The sequence below is a fragment of the Schistocerca piceifrons genome, chromosome 2, assembly GCF_021461385.2.
Source record: "Schistocerca piceifrons isolate TAMUIC-IGC-003096 chromosome 2, iqSchPice1.1, whole genome shotgun sequence".
Classification (NCBI taxonomy): Eukaryota; Metazoa; Arthropoda; class Insecta; order Orthoptera; family Acrididae; genus Schistocerca; species Schistocerca piceifrons.
Genome location: NC_060139.1, coordinates 661,380,061 through 661,401,555, shown reverse-complemented (window position 1 = coordinate 661,401,555; position 21,495 = coordinate 661,380,061). Strand labels below are relative to the sequence as shown.

The window sequence follows — 21,495 nt, the reverse complement described above, 5'->3', positions numbered from 1 at the left end:
AAGACGCTACCCCTAGACCACGGGTACATAAATGGAAACAGACATCGTCCCCTACACCAAAGAAGACACTGGAGCAATCCTCTCCTTTTGTGGGAGGATTACACTGTCTGTCTTTTAGGAGTAATCGAAAGTCTTCCTCACGTACTACCCAAAAAAGGGAACAGATCATTTTGGCACAAGATTACCAAAATCTTCTCGCCAATTTGTGGCTTGATATCAAGTAGAAGTGACGAGGAATTATTGTGAAATCTTAACATATCCACATTGTCCGCCAAATCTGGCACTTAACGATTTCTTCCTCTTACGTAAACTGCAGAAACCAGTCAATATGCAACATTTTGCCAGTGATGACGAGGTGGTTGCTGAGGTGGAAGACCGTTTTCACAACCAGTCACTTCATCCGACAGATTGTACATAATTTAAAAATGATAACGGCATAAAACTTTAATAGCTTCAACAACATTATAATTTATACAACTCGAAATCGAAGTGTGCGCGCATTTTTATCAGTATTTCAGTCACCACTGCGTCTGGGAACTCAGATCTGCAGATCACGCATACGACGGTCTGTAAATATGGGGAATGCAGTATCTTTTAGTAGCTTCTGCTTACGTCCGGGCAGTCAGTTTCCTGTTATTTTATTCTCAGAGGAGAGCCATTCTCTCTCTGTATTGCTTTACTGAAATTTCGGTGGTTTGCGGAGCATATCCAGTGGACTCACGAGCCATGTAAAGTTTTTTGTTGACGGTAGGGTCTGTCAATGTGCGCCTTTTCCTAGCTGGAATATTTTCCGCGGACGGTCAAATCGCAAGCCAGTCCGAATGGTCTGGTCCTGACACTAGAACTGAAAAATTGTGTGTTAAACATAGGTCGTGATTTCTAGAATTCCTTGTCATTTTCGAGAATCTTCGCTTTGTAGCCAGTTTAGTCTCCGAAAGCTGAGAAATTTATGAATGTTAGTGCTTGTCACAGTGGTAACACCGGCTCCCATGAGATCATCGAAGTTAAGCGCTGTCGGCCATTGATGGATGACCGTTTCGGTCTACCGAGCGTTGTTGGCAAGCAAGGTACACCACAAACTGATGATCTATTAGACTGAGAAAAGCGGATCCGGTCTCGTAAACTGACAAAGGCTGTGAGAGCGGTGTGCTGATCAGATGCTACGTAACCGCATCCTTTCTGTACTTTTATTTTTATTTTTTTGAGATGTTGGTGTGTGTGCATTGACTTTCAGCACCACCCCTTGGATCCGCCGTTGCAACGGCTAGCTCTCCCTTACTAGTTTTCCAAGGAAATAGTCGCTGTTCTTTGTCTTCCTGTAGATGTAACTTCGTGAGCAATAAATTAGTGAGCAATGTAGACAGAGAACATCTCAGAATGTGAAACGTTCTGGCAGTTTCAAACTGTGTGCCGGACCGGGACTTGAACGTGACTGTGACTATGGCTTAGCCATATTCAAGCAATATCCCTTCTTCCAGGCGTGATAGTCCCGCTAGGTACGCAGGAGAAACTCTGTAAAGTGTGGAAGGTAGGAGGTGACGTACTGGTGGAAATAAGGCTGTGAAGGTAGATCGTGAGTCGTGCCTGAATATTTCAGCGCCGGCGATGTTCACTCATTTGACTGCCCAGCCTCTGTAGTAAAAATCGATGGAATCTGAGAGATATCACGCGATTAAGAAAAAATAATGTCAGTAGGGCACCTGTTCGCGAAACGCAAAGGATCCAGTTTCGAGTTCCGTCAGGCAGGCAGTTGTAATCGTCAGGAACTTTCAGGTAAGCGCACATCCTACTGGACAGTGAAAACTGCTTCTGTAATCTCAGAATTTATTCTAGGTTAATCAATCTGAAGTAGGTGGCGGCAGGAAAGGCATCCGGCCACCTTCTGCAACTAACTCTGCCAGATCAATAGTAACCAGGCCGACCTCACACTGCAGCGGGAATAAGGCCTCAAGAAAATGATGGATCAATGTGAAGTAGGGATGACGGTTATCGCTGAAACAACCAGTTTTCTGTTATATCGGTTTTTTACCACGCCATTTTAAACTGACTGTTAAAAACTCTCAAAATAGCCGGTTTCTGAAATAGCTATTTTCAGCTTTTTATTCCTGTTATTTCCTGTCATAAACGTGGACATAGAACAAGGATTTAAAATTAACTCTCTCTCAGTTTTAAGATACGTGGAATCAAATATCCAATGAAATAGTTAAGTAAAAGAAATTTAGTTCGTCCATCGTTCGCTGCTTTTCTCGAAAAGTGATAAGTGGTTATATACTACAAATAATCACCATTATTCTCCTATTGATTCTAACAAAAAAGAACCTGCTCAAAAGTCATATCGTAATTGGGGATCATGCCACTTTTTGAGCATTATGAGTAGTCAGTGCTAAATTGTGAAAACTGAGATTAAAGAACTCTACTTTTCGTGTTAATTTGTCCGTTTTCTAAAACTGCAAGCAGATAAAGGCATATATGTAAATACAGACAACAGATCAACTAGTTTCTATTTCTATTGTAAACTGTAAGTGAATTGTTAAGTTGTTAATTTATTGCCGTTGCCATAATTCCTTCCTCATTTTTATTTCGTAGACAGGGCAGATAAGTATTCAATATTTTAAGCAAATGAATCATTGCACTTCACTGCTACGTCACTTCATAAAAATGTTTACAATCTTGGGTTGATCCCATTCTGCAGTACAACGGAAGTCCGGCGACGACAGAGATAAACTACTGTACAGATCAGTGGGAGGGTGGGGGAGGTGTGGTGGGAGGTGGGGGGGGGCATACCTTAAGCTACAACACACGGTAACAGGGACAGTTATTGTCTCAGCACTGCTGTACTAATTTTTATGCTTTGTTTTTGTCGCTCGTTTCTATCGGTATTATTAAAATAGCATTGATCGTTTTTCCCATTTTCTATACTAACGCAATATTTCAAACCAATTGAAACGTCTCTGTGAAGTCGTTTCATAAGACGCTTGTCGAATTCGGTACAACCTATTCATTTTACTACCTGATTTTAGCTCAATTGCCGGCCGATGTGGCCGAGCGGTTCTAGGCGCTTCAGTCTGGAACCGCGCGACCGCTACGGTCGCAGGTTCGAATCCTGCCTCGGGCATGGATGTGTGTGATGTCCTTAGGTTAGTTAGGTTTAAGTAGTTCTAAGTTCTAGGGGACTGATGACCTTAGATGTTAAGTCCCATACTGCTCTGAGCCATTTGATTTTTTTTTTTTAGCTCAATTCATGAACTCTTCCAGAAAGACTGAGCACTCAAATAAGGCCTATTGATTATTATATGTGTATATTAATGTGGGTTTTGGTTTTGTTTTGTGGGAATCGCTGAATTGGTCGTCGTCTGCCGGGAGCAGACGATTTTGCTTCTCATTCAAAGGAGAGCACAGGATGACCAACTTAGGTTTCCAATACCTGAACAGAGAGGTTTACCCATCTTAGTCGAAGGCTGTGTCGAAGGCTGTTTTTGTGTGTGAAGTTGGTGACGGAAGACTACCCCTCTGGTAGCTTCCGCTGCACGGGGAGCTAGGTAATCTCTAAAGAGAAAGGGGCACTCTTCGGTGAACGCTTGGTGAGTACGGATCGTTGCTCTTAAGGGGGGTTTCAGGTGATAAGAATCAGGTTGAGTTAGGACTTCGTTATGTTTAACTGGTGAAATACTTAAGAACTTTAGCTTATCTGAAGCGTGTGAAGCGAGTTATTTTTTTAAGATTTTTGGTCTTATATTTTGTGGAAATTTCTTTTGTCTTTGTGTGTCGATTTTGTGCCACGTGTTTGGTAATCAATGACCCTTCCGGTTCACCTCGGCACCGCAATAGGCTTTATTTTAACAGTTTGCTTGTTTAATGAGCTACAATTTCTGCAAGAATATCTGTTCATTCGTGCGTTTTCTGCAAAGCAGCACAACAGTTTGAGCCAGAATGCACCACGTGCCCTAGTTCGGCCGTTTGCAAGCAGCAGATGCAGTTAGTATGTTAAATAATTATCGCACAGCCTTGTGTATTGATTAAACCTCTGTCCAGAATAGAGTATGCTTAGAATAGTAATGCAAATCTCAGTTAGATACTTTTATGGTATTAATGCAAAGGAGATGATAGCATAATTGTCTCCTACCCCCGTCTTCTGTGTTTCTTCTTGCTGTAGTTAAATTGTGCTCTGTTTCATTCTCACGTAATTCTTACTTAAATATTTCGAGTCAGGCACCAGTTATGTGTAGTTAGGATGTGCAACCAAATATTTAGATACAATAAATAACATACGTGAAAGATAAATTTTTTGGTGTCGATCTTACCCACTTACTCTGATTTCCATTCCTGAATTAATCACGTTGCTTCTTGCACGACATTGAGTGCTATTTATCTGGCTGCTTAAAGAAATTTGCGTACTTGTAATTAAATTATTAAAGTAATTAAACTAATAATTTTCCAGCTCCGTTTTTTCTGAATGGTTAGGAAGGGCTTGGGTTGGTGGCGACCCTGAATTTCTGAATTTTTATCATTATTTGTGTGAGAGAAGCAGCTAGAAATGCGAGATAACGAATGCGGCTCGACGAGCAACGTCGTAAACATAGTAATACGTTACGGAATTTTTTTTTTAAATTATTTACAAACGAAAAATTTTAGCACTGTTTCTACGGCTAGTTGATATTTTAGTTTATTAATCGGTAATTAATAAGAAAATGAAAAGAACACATGTTATAACTAATACCAGACAAATACCGAAAAATACCTGAGGTTCAGAAATAAAATGCCGATATCGGTTTTAAGAGGTCGGTTTTTCACGTCCCTACTTTGAAGTGTCACAATTTCGCAGCATTATTTGCGGAAGTAGGTAGCGAATTTAATGTAGTGTCAGTCGTCGGTTGCCCACCTGCGCGACGAATTCGGCGTCTGGGTGCAGGTTGAACTGGTAGCGGCGCGAAGGCGGCGGCTTGGGATCCCAGTTGACGACGATCTGCGGGATCTCCAGGCGGTCGCAGACGGAGCGCACGATGTCCGTGGAGGCTGTCTGCCGAGGTCCCACCACGCCGGCCACGCCTTCCAGCGTCAGGTTGCACACTAACGCAAAAGAACCGTAGTGAACTTGGCACGGAATATACTACAACCTAGCGACAAAATACACACACCGGCCGAGCAAAGCACAACACGTATACAGGGCGTTTCACAATTCATGTTACACAATTCTGGATGTTGTAGAGAGACTCAGTAGATGCCATTTTACACAGGAATCCATGTCCAGAAATGTCATCCAACGACGCTAAGGAGGTTAAAAGTTTTAGGGGTCGGCGACTGCAAATTCCAAGTAGGCTGTATAGGTTTTTATGTTGGCAACGCCACGTAGCGCTCTGTATGAAAATCGCTGATTGCGCTGTGGGCAGTCTGTGGCTGGTTGGATTCATTGTTGGAATATTCGCTAGTGTAGTGCCTGGATGTGAACAGCGCGCAGCGTTGGGCAGTTGGAGGTGAGCCGTCAACAGTGGTGGATGTGGGGAGAGAGATGCCAGAGTTTTGAGAGGTTACTATGAGCGGACTATCTGGACCTGTGTCGGTCAGAAAAAGGAAATTTGTAAAACTGGATGTCACGAACTGATATTTATAATAACTTTTGCACACTATTAAGGTAAATACATTGTTTGATCTCTATCAAAATCTTTCATTTGTTAACTATGTCTATCAGTAATTAATGCCTTCACTAGTTAGAAACTTTTATTTAGCTGACAGTATTGGCGCTGGCTGCATTGCAGTAGTTAGAGCAACAAAGATTTTTGTGAGGTAAGTGATTCATGAAAGTTATAAGTTATTGATAGTCAAGGCTATTCTTTTGTAGGGATTATTCAAAGTCAGATTGCGTTGCGCTAAAAATATTGTGTGTCAGTTTAGTGATGATCAGAATAAGAAAAGAGAAAACTGTCTGAGTACGTTGAGTTTTACTCAGCTGTTTCTGTATCAAATAACGTAAGAGTTTGTCCAGCACTGTCATTCTTAATTTTCAAAGGGGTAGTTTCAAAATGTACACTACTGGCCATTAAAATTGGTACACCACGAAGATGACGTGCTACAGACGCGAAATTTAACCGACAGGAAGAAGATGCTTTGTTATGCAAATGATTAGCTTTCCAGAGCATTCACACAAGGTATGCGCCGGTGGCGACACCTACAACGTGCTGACATGAGGAAAGTTTCCAACCGATTTCTCATACAAATGGTTCAAATGGCTCAGAGAACTATGGGACTTAACTTCTAAGGTCATCAGTCCCCTAGAACTCAGAACTACTTAAACCTAACTAACCTAAGGACATCACACACATCCATGCACTAGGCAGGATTCGAACCTGCGACCGTAGCGGTCACGCGGTTCCAGACTGTAGCGCCTAGAACCGCTCGGCCACTTCGGCCGGCGATTTCTCATACACAAACAGCAGTTGACCGGCGTTGCCTGGTGAAACGTTGTTGTGATGCCTAGTGTAAGGAGGAGAAATGCGTACCATCACGTTTCCGACTTTCATAAAGATCGGATTGTAGCCTATCACGATTGCGGTTTATCGTATCGCGACATTGCTGATCGCGTTGGTCGAGATCCAATGACTGTTAGCAGAATATCGACTCGGTCGGTTCAGGAGGGTAATATGGAACGTCATGCTGGATCCCAACGGCCTCGTATCACTACCAGTCGAGATGACAGGAGTCTTATCCGCGTGGCTGTAACGGATCGTGCAGCCACGTCTCGAACCCTGAGTCAACAGTTGGGGACGTTTGCAAGGCAACAACCATCTGCACGAACAGTTCGACAACGTTTGCAGCAGGATGGACTATCAGCTCGGAGACCATGGCTGCGGTTACCCTTGACGCTGCATCACAGACAGGAGCGCCTGCGATGATGTACTCAACGACAAACCTGGGTGCACGAATTGCAAAACGTCATTTTTTCTGATGAATCCAGGTTCTGTTTACAGCATCATGATGGTCGCATCCGTGTTTGGCGACATCGCGGTGAACGCACATTGGAAGCGTGTATTCGTCATCGCCATACTGGCGTATCACCCGATGTGATGGTATGGGGTGCCATTGGTTACACGTATCGGTCACCTCTTGTTCGCATTGACGGCACTTTGAACAGTGGACGTTACATTTCAGATGTGTTACGACCCGTGGCTCTACCCTTCATTCGATCCCTGCGGAACCCTACATTTCAGCAGGATAATACACGACGGCATGTTGCAGGTCCTGTACGGGCCTTTCTGGATAGAGAAAAAGATCAACTGTTGGCCTGGCCAGCACATTCTCCAGATCTCTCACGAATTGAAAACATCTGGTCAATGGTGGCCGAGCAACTGGCTCGTCACAATACGCCAGTCACTACTCTTAATGAACTGTGGTATCGTCTTGAAGCTGCATGGGCAGCTGTACCTGTACGTGGCATCCAAGCTCTGTTTGATTCAATGCCCAGGCGTATCAAGGAATCGTGTATTCGTCATCGCCATACTGGCCTATCACCCGGCGTGATAGTATGGTGTGCCATAGGTTACACGTCTCGGTCACCTCTTGTTCGCATTGACGGCAGATCTCGACCAACGCGAGCAGCAATGTCGCGATACGATAAACCGCAATCGCGATAGGCTACAATCCCACCATTATCAATGTCCGAAACGTGATGGTACGCATTTCTCCTCCTTACACGAGGCATCACAACAACGTTTCACCAGGCAACGCCGGTCAACTGCTCTCTGTGTATGTGAAATCGGTTGGAAACTTTCCTCATGTCAGCACGTTGTAGGTGTCGCCACCGGCGCCAGCCTACCGTGAATGCTCTGAAAAGCTAATCATTTGCATATCACAGCATCTTCTTCCTGTCGCTTAAATTTGGCGTCTGTAGCACGTCATCTTCGTGGTGTAGCAATGTTAATGGCCAGTAGTGTATCTTCTAGCTTAAACCACTTGCCTGAAAGTACGTTTTCTTGTATTATGCGCTATCAGTAAGTATCTTTACATTCGCTACAAAATATTTTGAACATGTCTAAATGAACATACACCACAAGGAATCAGCAGCTTTGATACATGTCATATATTGTAGGTGGAGTTGGGAGAGAGGAAAGGAAAGTGAAGGGACTGTTGATCTCAGCTGCATTGGGGCTATAGGCGGAATCAGCGGCGACGAGTGAAGACGTGTGCCAGACTGGAAATCGAACCTGGGGTCTCCTGCTTACTAGGCAGTTGTGTTAACCATTGTTCCACCCAGACACAGTGTTACCGCAATTGCGTGGACTGTCATGGTACGCCTCTCCGTCGACCCACATTCCCACCCAGCGCCACGTATCCACAGTCCCACTCCATGTCCTTCGTGGTCGCTACTGTGAGATCCCAGCAGGAGGTCGAACCTAACTGTGCATCCGCACTGAAGGTGGTGGATTCCTTCCGGTTCTAGGTATATCAGTTACATGAAAGCGTAGTGTCTGTTGTTTCGGACGTGTCCTCAATGCACGTTCTACCTCCGACGGGAAACTCAAAGTAACGAGCATGGAGGACAAGGGTCGGGATTGCGTATAGGTGGCGCTGGGTGGAAACGTGGGTCGGTCGGCAGGCGTACCGAGGTAGTCCATGCTATTGGGATAATCATTGTGTCCAGTATGCGCAGTAGTTAACGCAACTACGTAGTAAACAGGTGAGCCATGGTTCGGGTCTCCGGCGTACATTTCGGTTGTCGACACACTGATTCCGCAAAAGGTCCCGGTGCAGCTGACACCAATAGTACCCTCCCTTTCTTTTCCTTCCTACCATCTCCGCCTCCCACCAACAATTTACATAATATATGTAATACATTCTCGGTATTCTATCCGCGTCAGTTCTGGATAAAATCTCGAGCTTCCGACGGTTACCTCCATCGTCATCGTCAGGAGCTGACTGTCTTCACTGCTGCTGTGGTAGCCTTATTTATATCCCGTGGACGGCTTCAGATTGCTCGGCTTATGATTGGTCGGCGATTACGTACTGCTGTCGCAAACGATATCACTGTGTGCACCGATGGCTGCACCGCTTCCGTTGGAATGTAAACCTTGGAAGGAACGTCTCTGCTGCTTCTCTGCATCAAGCGCTCGTTTCCATGCCCAGCTCAGATGGTATCCGCTATCGCGGTTACAGTTATTTTGGCTCATTCTTATTTCAACAGCCTCCTTAATAACAGAATCCTAGTACGTGGAGGTATGGGACAGAATTTTTTGTTTCGTCGAAAAATATTTTATGTATGTTCGTGAGGCTGTGCTCCGCAATTGCCGATTTCTCCAGTTCTCTGTTATTAATATGACGTTGACGTTCTGCACAGCGGTCGGAAACGGTACGAATCGTCTGACCTATATAACTGCTTCCAGACTCACAGGGTATATTATAAACTCCAGGGACCTTGAGGCCGAGATTGTCCTTAACAGGGCGCATTTTCTTAGGAGGACGAAAAATCGGCCAGCTCCTGACGATGAGGATGGAGGTAATCGTCGAAAGCTCGAGATTTTATCCAGAACTGACGCGGCAAGAATACCGAGAATGTTTTACATATAAATAGCGTCGCGAAAAACTTCGTTCCCAATTCATATAATATGTTATTCCTATTTCTTTCCTTAATTTATTGTAACCAGTTTAGATGAACAAGGTGTTTAGCGTAGTTAGCGTGCTCTGTGCATGCTCGCTGGGAGTTATCGCCGGCAAGAGAAGCGGAAGACTCACTCTTCCTGCCGGTGCCGAAGCTGTCGAGCGCGCTGACGGTGACCTCCTGGGCGTCGAGTAGGGGCCGGCGGTCGAGGCGGCCCAGGATGGCGTCTGCCCGCGTCTGCATGTTGATGGCCGCCACCGCAGACCGGAACGCCTGCACCAGCGCCGCCGGCCCCGACTCGTCGAACACGCCAGCTGGGCAAACAGTTGAATAATGTGCGTATTACGAGTGCCTCGTACACCTGGTAAATGTCTATTCAGACTGTTACACCACGAGGTTGGGAAACTTTACGCGTTAATGAGAAATTATTACTTACTTCCGTTGTCCCTCTTTGGCCACTTTTGCCCTGAATTTTTCTCATATTTTCACAATAATAAATAGTTTGTGCAGACTTGTCTCTTTAGAAGATACAGACTCTGTGTACTGTTGCATCTCACTATCCGTACATGACAACGAAAGCAGGCTTGATTATCTAACTTGTCAATAGAAAAATTTGGAAATTTGTGGTAAGGTCTTATGGGACCAAACTGCTGAGGTCATCGGTCCGTAAGCCTACACACTACTTAATCCAACTTAAACTAACTTACGCTATGGACAACACACACACACCCGAACTTCCGGCGGGGGAGAGTCGCCTCCGCTGCTTCCATTTGGTTGCCTATGCACGAAAATCGTGTCTGCAAGTTCCGTCAGGGGTACAACTCTCCTTGTTCAGGGCTGATCGACATTAGTACTTCCTTAAAGCGTTTATTAATGATTATATCAACAGTTGCAATATTTATTAGACTTGGTAAATGGCAGGTTTGTATTGTGGCTTTCATCGTGCAAACATTTATAGAGCATATGCTGCCACTCAACGTTTATTATTAAGACCAGGCACTGTCAGTGCAGCCTCAGTAGGCCAGGCCTCAAAATGAACTTGTAAGAATCGAAACTAGTGGCCTAACAAATACTGCAACTGTTGACAGAACCGTTAATAACTGCTTTAAGGAATTTAAATTAAGTTGCTGTTCCCTTTCAACGAAATGTTGAAGCTGAAGTATTAATTCTTCCACTTGTAAATGCAGACTGCAGTTTGCTACAGTACAGACACTGCACGCCAGGATTGCTCATGTCAGTACACAGCTCGCTGACTATACTGTATTAGTTGAGTAATCATCCCAGCCTCTATATCTTGTTGTGATTGCCTAACCTACAGTACAGTCCTAGCAATGACAGTCTCGCTACATGTATTCAACTGTCAGAGGTGTCAGAACGATTTTGACTTCCAACTCGGCCGTTCCGGGGCCGGGGTCCCTTAGCTCAAATTGATACACTTACCCTTCTACAGCATCGCTGAAAGTTTGTAACAAGGTCAACGAATCACCCTCTATATCTGGGCGACCGAATGAACATATAAATATTTCCAGAATGCGAATATATTGCTTTAACCTCCATGCCCCTTATGTCTGAAAGACATGGGAAAGAGCTACAAAGACAAATGTATTCTCGTCCATCCCGTTTCAGTTTAACTGGCCGTTAATAACGTATAATGAAATTTTTGTTCGTTTTGTGCTCTTACCAGCGGCTGATCTTTCGCAGTTGTGCAATGCGTTGTGCGTGACTGCCATATCTAACATCATCCAAGGCAGTGAAACGAAAATGGTCTCATTTCTCAAGTTCCCACCAAGATATTAGGGAGTTTTCCCTTCATTACCAGGCAATTTCCAGAACTTAAAAGGCTCTCCCAAATATCCTCAGTTGGGAACTCTTTTGCTCCACTCCTACTCCCAGTCCACCAGAATATGGCTGAATTGGAACCGAGATCTACAATGGACTGACTCCCGGGCCAGTAACAAGAAAAAATGAACTATTACAATTCACTCACGCACACATACTTCTTATTTTTGTCCGAAACAAAGTTTTTCCAGAAACAAGCTGAAATAGGTGCAATCCCGAAGTTCTGGCTAATCGTTTTGGGAGTTTTTCCACGGTTATCAGGCAAATTACAGACTGGCAGTCCCCTTCCAGGCATTCACAGTGAGCAACATCTTCAATGAAATTTGACTGAAAAGGCTCAAGACTTCTACCAACTCCTGTCCTGTAAACTTCAGTAGGGAATGAATAATTAAAAATGAAAATAAATGTCAATACGGTAGTAAAACAAAACTGTGGGAAAACTGGAACAGAAGAGAATCAAAGCATTTTACATATGATCCTAGAGAAGAATGCTGAAAATTAGGTGGCCCGGTAAGATAAGGAATGAGGAGGTCCTCCGCAGGGAAAGGAATGTATGGGAAACACTGACAAGAAGAAGGGACGTCTGTTAAGACGTCGTGAATAACTTCAACTGTAGAATAGAGGACAGCAGAGGCTAAAAACTGTAACTCGTGGCCAAGTTATTAACAGAAACAGGAACATTTCCACCCAGAACCAATGATCAATTCGCAACAATTCTGCAGCAATAGTCATAGTTAGATTTTTGGTATTTGAGGTCCGCCAGTTATGCAAAACACCGTTTTCCTCAGTACCCAAACATGTTTCGGCACCACTGTGCCATCATCTGTGGGTTATCACTTTTATTTATTCAGCAATGTGAACATTTTTGTTACATGATTATAAAATTATCTGCATTTTTAGTTCAAACAACAGATCGTTTCTTTTTGTAAATACCTTTACATTTGGTGAGCATGAATTTTCTGGACCACTTTTGTGATAATTATTACAGGTAGCTTGTCACCTGCAACCAAACGATGTTGATGAGAAAGTTTGTTTTTTTTGTTTTTTTTTTGCTGAGAGTTAACCTACCTTCTAGAGCGGCGGGCTGCGTCGAACTAGTCAAAAGACTGATGAGTCACAGAAAAAAAAATAAGAAAAGAAAAAAAAGTTAGCTGGGGTTGACAACAGTGTTCTCTCAATGGCCCAGGTACCTAGGGACATTCCTAGGCAGAGACTCACCGATGCGAATACTATAAACTGGTCTGCGCGCGGCGTGCGTTTCCAGAAGACATCCGACCAGCAGCGTCCACAGCCACGCCCACGTGCAGAGCGGGTGAGCGGTGCAGAGCCGCCACATGCTGCCCGAAGCTCTCACCAGCTTCTAGCGAGACTCATCGCATGGTGGCCTGGCGGCATGGCGCCACTGCAGCTGCACACCGGCTTCAGGAGGGTAAAGAGGCCAGCTACCTGCAAAAAGACACAAAGAGTGCTTCACGATCATGTCCACACTGTATTCTTTTTAATGAACAGGTTCTAGGCGCTTCAGTCTGGAACCGCGCGACCGTTACGGTCGCAGGTTCCAATCCTGCCTCGGGCGTGGATGTATATGACGTCCTTAGGTTAGTTAGGTTTAACTAGTTCTAAGTTCTAGGAGACTGATGACCTCAGAAGTTAAGTCCCATAGTGTTCAGAGTCATTTTTTAATGAACAGGCACCTGCACGAGACTGTGGAAAAGAATAGATTTTAGTGTACTGTCGATATTATTAGACACAGAGCACAGGCTCAATCTGAACAAGAGGAAGAAGGAGATCGCATGTCGAGATAGTTTAAGGAACCAGCACAGTATTCACCTCAAAAAATTCTGGAAACATAGGAAAACACAATTCAGGGTAATGTGTCCTCAGTTTTCTGGTTGTGTCGGTTTTGAAGAAGAACTCGAGCTTTCGATGACTTCCTTCAGTGGCTGTGGCCACTTCCGATACGAAAAGCACCGACCGCAGCATCGCCAAAAAATACACTTGTCGCGGTGCCGCTCTCGATCGGGACCAGAAACTTAGGGTCATCGAGCGCCACAGCCTGACCTGCAGTGCCCTACAACGACGATCACTTCAGGCCGTACTTCATCCCATCAAATCCTAGGCAATAATCACAGAACGCACTTCCCGTTGCTTCCGTCTCCCCGCTTTCTATCTATCCATTCACAGCCATCCCGTCCATCTTACTAACACACTAAATTATCATGACTAAATATTAACCACAAATTAACTTGGCACCCGGTCTACTAACCATCCAACAAAAAGCCTATGTAGGGATTACACTCATCCACACCTACAGAAGCCTTACTTGACCCAGCTTTACCTTTGCCAATACAACCTGGATCTCCACACCCTCAAAATTAAACCACCCCTTAGAAGTTCTTGGACGTTATGCACTCCATCTGTCTTCTCCTCATGCACACCCCATAATCCTCAGAGTCTTGTCACATTTTTGTTAATCCTAAGCCTTCCGTAAACTCGAATATCAAAACCCTGGGTTTTTCTCCACCTCCACAACCTCCACATCATACAGAAAGGAAACTTCAACAAGACCCCTCTTCCCGACTTGGAAATCAGTCGACATCTGCTCATCCTACCAACAGCAGCCACATCCGTCATGCCGTTTCCTTATATAGAGACGTCAGTATCTCGACCAATTTCGTGAACGTCATAAACCTATCCTCGTTCCTTCCTGTTACAGCCTCCACTTACATATTCCACTTCTGAGATCAACATCATCCTCACCCCTCCCCGATCCCACACATACGTTCCATCTATCTGAATTGCCTGTTGTCGTTCATCTCTTCATAATTTCTTCGAACGCATACTGGGAGCTAACCTGGAGGGAGTTGCCAGAAGCAGCATCCTAATTATCTTAGCATCAACCACACAGCCATTAAGAAGTCATTTTATTGCACATTAATCCATTATTTTACATCAACATCTGCAAGCCACCTAACCGGGCGTAGAGGAGGATACTTCTGGAGCTACTGACTGACCTCTCCTACCCCGTACCACTCGCGACTGGCGCCTGTGAAGAATGATTGCCGGTAAGTCCCTGTAATATCTCTAATTTCTCGAATTTTCTTGTTGTGGTCATTTCGCGAAATGTGTGTGGGAGAAAGTAGTATGTTGTTCGACTCTTCCCGCAAAGTGATATCTCGAAATTTCAATAGTAAACCTCGCCAATATGCACAACGCCTCCCTTGTAGCGTCTGCCACTGGATTTTGCTGAGTATTTACTCTTTGTATCATAAGAAAACTAGATATCCATAATTTTAACATCATTTGGTTGAAGAGCACCAATAGGGCTGTTGCTAGCCGTCCCCATATGGACAGAATGAAATGAGCAATGAAGAAAAAAAGAAGCCGTGGATCCAGTTTTGTTCCTCCAACCAGATGCTACTTGGATGCCACCAGCGACCTATTCTTAGTATGACTGTTGCTACAGAATTGTTGCGAATTGATCATTGGTCCTGCGTGGAAATGTTCCTATATTCTGTTAATAACTTGGCTATTCGACGTTTATCTGTAAGAGTACAGTTTTATCAATGCTTAAAGCGAATTCTGTCTTGTGTTCGATAAATTGTGTTACGCAGACACTGCTACAGTACAGTTGACTACTGTATGGTGGTTGCTAACGTATTAGCCTTGTATCCAATGGCTGGTCGACCAATCCAAGTCATGCCGAAATGAATGAACTTGCATATGCTGCCAAAGGTTACGTCGGTGTCTGTGATGGAGGATCGCTACTAACTTTATCACTCGCGAACATAATTAAATAACTTAGTGTACTTCTACGTAGACCATTGGTGCCTAAAGCCCGCTACTGTGCATAGATAAATTTGTTTCCGTTTTCTGAGGCTCAGTTTTACGTTATGATCACGACGATCTTCTTGATGTCACAATTTCACAATAGGCCGGGTCAAAGGGCAAGATTTTTGATTCTTCAAATGTAATTTAACGCTTGTTGTGAGGCTGTTCTCAACAACTACCGATTTGTCCTCTTGTGCTATCTCATACCCCACTGGTGTTGCTCACAACATTCTGAAACTGTACACATAACTCACTGACATTCACAAGGAATAATATAAATTCCAAGGACTCTTCATTGAAACATGACTGCTACTGAATGCAGCCCTTCTTTTATCGTGTTGTGTGTTCGGAATAGGAAATCTGTCCTAAGTGGGATAGGTAGCGGATCATGTTGAGTTGTCTACCATCTGACATGCCTGTTTTGAGAGAACGTCTATGAAAAACGTGATATTAAGGTAGCATTCTCTAAAAAAGGAAAACGCAAAACGTTTTTCGATTCCTATTCAAAAAAAGACGAGACTACTTTACTTAGGAGCGTTGTCGAGCGTTATCGAGATAAAATTATTTCCCATATTAATTTAAAATAGACAGTTGTGGATTTGGACCTGCTTCTTCTCACTGTGCGTGCTGTGTCTAACAAGTAAATCCGTTAGGTACGAGTCGAATTAAAACGAGTTATCTGCGACTATTAGGCAGTCGGGGTGGCACCACAGTCATGGCGCTGGGCTGCATGGAATGAGGATCAATATTCTACGATGCAACGTTCTGGTATTTAGATTTCTACATGGTCTCTAAAGAAAGCTGAAAAATAAACTTTTGCATGATGCACAATTAAAAAATTTAGTGCCAACGAGAAATTGTGTAGAAGATCTATTAATTACTGTAAACTGAATGATCAGTTTCATACCCAGCCTTTTATTCCCTCCTTATTAATAAAACTCATGCGAAAGTAGTATTTTCAGTCGTGAAAAGTAAGAAAGCCCATTGAATTTTGGCGATTTTGCGCTGTCAACTGTTCTTGAAGACAAGTGGATTTAAAATTCTAAAGGCATTGGAAAAAACCTTCATTACTAGAAATAACAAGCTCTCCTAAGTTTCATTTTTGTCTACGGATGAATGTAAGCATCCTATTTTTTTTACTCAATGTATACGTAATATTTAAAATTCTTGTGATTGACTATGCTGTTTCTGTAGTCACTAAGGTTTGGTAAAATAACACCATATGGTGACGTAATTTTAAGATTTTAAACTTGGTAAATTAACTGAAGTGCGTACTTCTTATGTGCTAAGAGTAATTATTGCTTTTGATGTTATATTTAATAACGTGGCTATCAGCGTCCTTCCTGCAGTTACCAGAGACGAATGTTATTAGGTCATGTAAAGCTCAAAAAGTTCATAAGATACAAGTTTATTTAAAATACTCTCTGTCATTTTCACCCTTAGTCGCTCATTCGCGCTACGGTCGCAGGTTCGAAACCTGCCTCGGGCATGGATGTGTGTGATGTCCTTAGGTTAGTGAAGTTTAACTAGTTCTAAGATCTATGGGACTGATGACCTCAGCAGTTCCATAGTGCTCAGAGCCATTCACTCATTCAGTCGCACTCAATCATCCTTAATTCCAAACTGGTATCCTGATCTTAATCTTAAGGTCTTCTAAGAGGGGACCACTTAGAAAGAAAAAAAACAGTTGTAATAATCAATTTAAATGTTTTGTTTTGTTTGTTTCTCCAATATTCGTAAACACTATTATACTCCCAAGCTTGCACTGGGCGTACTTTCCAGTTGCATATACCATGCTACCACCTGCAACTTAGGCAATGATCTTACTAGTAAAAAGACTGCCTTTTCTTCTTGTAAAGTGTATGTGGCAGTGACCGTTACATGACACGTTTTGTATCCGTTTAGCAATAAAACTTCGTTGTTATCCTACAGTGAGAATCAGGGTTGTTTCACTGTGACTCCTTTAATAACGGCTAAACTAGCAACTCAGGAGCTTAGATGGCTGATGTAAAGAAAATTTTGATGAGCCTGCCATCATAGAAACTAAAACAGAGCGCTCCAAAAACGACGTCACTGCATGTTGCAGACGGTGACAGAAGCCATGGGATACCGATATGCACAAATACAGGTGGCGGTAGTATTGCGTATACAAGGTAAAGAAGAGAAGCGCATTGGCGGAGCTGTCTTTTGTGCTCAGATGATTCACGTCAAAAGGTTTCCGACGTGATTACGGCCGCACGACGGAAACTAACAGGCTTTGAACGCGATATGGTAGTCGGAGCTAGACGCATTGGACATTCCATTTCGGAAATCGTTAGGGAATTCAGTATTACGAGATCGACAGTGTCAAGAGCCCCCCGAAAATACCAAATTTCAGGCATTACCTCTCACCACGGACAGTGCAGTGGCCGATGGCCTTCACTTAACGACCGTGAGCAGCGGCGTTCGCATAGAGTTGACAGTGCCAACAGGTAAGCAACACTGCGAAATCAATGTGGGACTTGGACGAACGTATCCGTTAGGACGCTGCGGCGAAATCTGGTGTTGATGAGCTATTACAGCAGACGACCGACGAGAGTACCTTTAACCCGCAGCGCCTCTCCTGGGGTGGTGACCACATCGGTTGGATCCTAGACGACTAGAAAACCGTGGCCATCAGATGAGTCCCAATTTTGGTTGGTACGAGCTGCTAGTAGGGTTTGAGTATGGCGCAGACCCCAAGAAGCCATGGATCCAAGTTGTCAACAAGGCGCTGTGCCAGCTGGTGGTGGTGGGCTGTGTTTACATGGTATGGATGGGTTCTCTGGTCCAGATGAATCGCTCACTGACTGGAAATGGTTATTTTCGGCTCCTTGGAGGCAATGTGCAGTCGTTTACGAACTTCATGTTCCCAGGCAACGCTGTCATATCATCGGGCCGCAATTGTACGTGATTGGTTTGAAGGGAATTTTGGACAATTCGAGCGAATGGTTTGGCCAGCTACATCGCCCGACTTGAATCCCACCGAACGTTTGGGGGACATTATCGAGAGGTCAGTTTGTGTACAAGATTGTGCACCGGCAACGCTTTCGCAGCTATGCACGACTATAGATTCAACATGGCTCGATATTTCTACAGTGGAATTCCAACGACTTGTTGAGTCCGTGCCACGTCGAGTTGCTGCACTACACCGGGAAAAAGAAGGCCCGACACGATATTAAGGGGCATCCCATGGCTTTTGTCACCTCAGTGTAAGTCTTGACGTTCTGATACTGTGACTAATGAACAGGCCTTCTGGGCTGCTGTTTCTGATACTTCAGTGGCCCAAATTCCCATTCTCCAGGACGTCCGGGATAATATCACTTTCTTCCCTCGCTGCAGCAGGCGGAGGGGAGTTTTCTGGGCTGTTTCATCTGCTGAGCACGTGGGCAGACGGCTTTCAGTGTACTAGTGTGGTAGGAGAAGACAGGGAACGCCGTAGTTTAAGTGCATGTTGCTTGCTGCATTATCCACAAAGTCACGTTTACCACTGCATCTAAGACACAGAATTGCTTTGGTAAACGGATCTCGAGTCTACAACGTGAACAAATCAGTCTCTCATTCTGCTGTTGGCTCACGTAATTGTTTCAAAAATTCTGAAAATTGAAACTGGTGTATTCTCTCCCCCTCCCCCCCCCCCTCTTCTCTCTCTCGTTCCACACAAAATCTAATTTGAATATGGGAGTCATGAGATGCCAAGGTGGCAGTCGGCTCCTACCTGGATGGGCACTAGAATCTGGTCCCAAACATGGTCTAGCTTTGCGTGACTTGAGAATAGCTTTGAAGCACGCTTGTGGTGTAAAAGTGGCATTTGAATGCTGCGTGGAGTGACGGCGCTTGAAGGTCAGGCAGGAACCCACATTTGTGAACAGGGAAATGATCTTTTACTGCCCCTATGAGCTGCCAAAACATACACTTCCTAGTCAAAGGTGCTGTATCGTGAGCAGAAGACACTACCGACACCAGATTCCCTATGGTGAAGGGACAGTTGTGAAGTATAGCTGCGACTCCCGACAGTGACTCTGTGATCTTCGAAGTGAGTATTTTTACTGACGGTGGCGGCCACTTGGTCAAAATGTTCCGTCATTGAAACTTCCCGGCAGATTAGAACTGTGTGCCGGACCGAGACTCGAACTCGGGACCTTTGCCTACGAGGTAGAGCACTTGCCCGCGAAAAGCAAAGGTCCCAAGTTCGGGTCTCGGTCCGGCACACAGTTTTAACCTGCCAGGAAGTTTCATATCAGCGCCCACTCCGCTGCAGAGCGAAAATCTCATTCTGTTCCGTCATTGTCTCCGCTATGACTGTCGGGCCGGCCGGAGTGGCCGTGCGGTTCTGAGCGCTGCAGTCTGGAGCCGAGCGACCGCTACGTCGCGGGTTCGAATCCTGCCTCGGGCATGGATGTGTGTGATGTCCTTAGGTTAGTTAGGTTTAATTAGTTCTAAGTTCTAGGCGACTGATGACCTCAGAAGTTAAGTCGCATAGTGCACAGAACCATTTTTTTGTGACTGTCGAGTTAGTTTGAAGAGAGTGTCTTCTTATAGGGTGAGTAATCGGTTACATCTCACCTCGGTCAATGACCCTCCTGTTGGCTTCCCATAATAAGCTACTTTTGTGTATTATTTAATATCGAGGAACCCACACTCCGATCTTTTCTCACTGTCCTTATGATTTGGCGGCATCTCGACCCGTCTACCAAAAAATCTGAAAGAATCTCAGCTGTAGGCTGACATTTTGAAGCTGTGTAACTCATCAGTAAGGACAGGAAAAAACGCTTTATTTCATGCCTATATTTGGTGTTTTTTTAAATTAATTGTTTATTTTGTCAATTTGTGTGTTATTTTCTGACAATTTGTTTTTCAAGCATGTTCTTTATTGTTCATGTCATTGTTTTCCAGAGTTAAATTTGAAATGAAAATATGACATCACGCATATAATACACTCCTGGAAATTGAAATAAGAGCACAGTGAATTCATTGTCCCAGGAAGGGGAAACTTTATTGACACATTCCTGGGGTCAGATACATCACATGATCACACTGACAGAACCACAGGCACATAGACACAGGCAACAGAGCATGCACAATGTCGGCACTAGTACAGTGTGTATCCACCTTTCGCAGCAATGCAGGCTGCTATTCTCCCATGGAGACGACCGTGGAGATGCTGGATGTAGTCCTGTGGAACGGCTTGCCATGCCATTTCCACCTGGCGCCTCAGTTGGACCAGCGTTCGTGCTGGACGTGCAGACCGCGTGAGACGACGCTTCATCCAGTCCCAAACATGCTCAATGGGGGACAGATCCGGAGATCTTGCTGGCCAGGGTAGTTGACTTACACCTTCTAGAGCACGTTGGGTGGCACGGGATACATGCGGACGTGCATTGTCCTGTTGGAACAGCAAGTTCCCTTGCCGGTCTAGGAATGGTAGAACGATGGGTTCGATGACGGTTTGGATGTACCGTGCACTATTCAGTGTCCCCTCGACGATCACCAGTGGTGTACGGCCAGTGTAGGAGATCGCTCCCCACACCATGATGCCGGGTGTTGGCCCTGTGTGCCTCGGTCGTATGCAGTCCTGATTGTGGCGCTCACCTGCACGGCGCCAAACGCGCATACGACCGTCATTGGCACCAAGGCAGAAGCGACTCTCATCGCTGAAGACGACACGTCTCCATTCGTCCCTCCATTCACGCCTGTCGCGACACCACTGGAGGCGGGCTGCACGATGTTGGGGCGTGAGCGGAAGACGGCCTAACGGTGTGCGGGACCGTAGCCCAGCTTCATGGAGACGGTTTCGAATGGTCTTCGCCGATACCCCAGGAGCAACAGTGTCCCTAATTTGCTGGGAAGTGGCGGTGCGGTCCCCTACGGCACTGCGTAGGATCCTACGGTCTTGGCGTGCATCCGTGCGTCGCTGCGGTCCGGTCCCAGGTCGACGGGCACGTGCACCTTCCGCCGACCACTGGCGACAACATCGATGTACTGTGGAGACCTCACGCCCCACGTGTTGAGCAATTCGGCGGTACGTCCACCCGGCCTCCCGCATGCCCACTATACGCCCTCGCTCAAAGTCCGTCAACTGCACATACGGTTCACGTCCACGCTGTCGCGGCATGCTACCAGTGTTAAAGACTGCGATGGAGCTCCGTATGCCACGGCAAACTGGCTGACACTGACGGCGGCGGTGCACAAATGCTGCGCAGCTAGCGCCATTCGACGGC

General features: G+C 45.0%; 1 protein-coding gene across 1 annotated transcript in view; it reads right to left on the bottom strand.

Moving 5' to 3' along the window:
* The window catches only part of LOC124776889 (glutamate receptor ionotropic, kainate 2-like), a 200,712-nt gene that overhangs the window by 142,675 nt on the left and 36,542 nt on the right, over positions 1-21,495 (bottom strand). Inside the window, exons 2-4 of the mRNA XM_047252076.1 lie at positions 12,644-12,871; positions 9,721-9,900; positions 4,880-5,067 (exon numbers count right to left, since the gene is read on the bottom strand). Coding sequence (XP_047108032.1) covers positions 4,880-5,067; positions 9,721-9,900; positions 12,644-12,761 — 486 coding nt within the window. The 5' untranslated portion in view covers positions 12,762-12,871. The remainder of the gene's footprint in view (positions 1-4,879; positions 5,068-9,720; positions 9,901-12,643; positions 12,872-21,495) is intronic.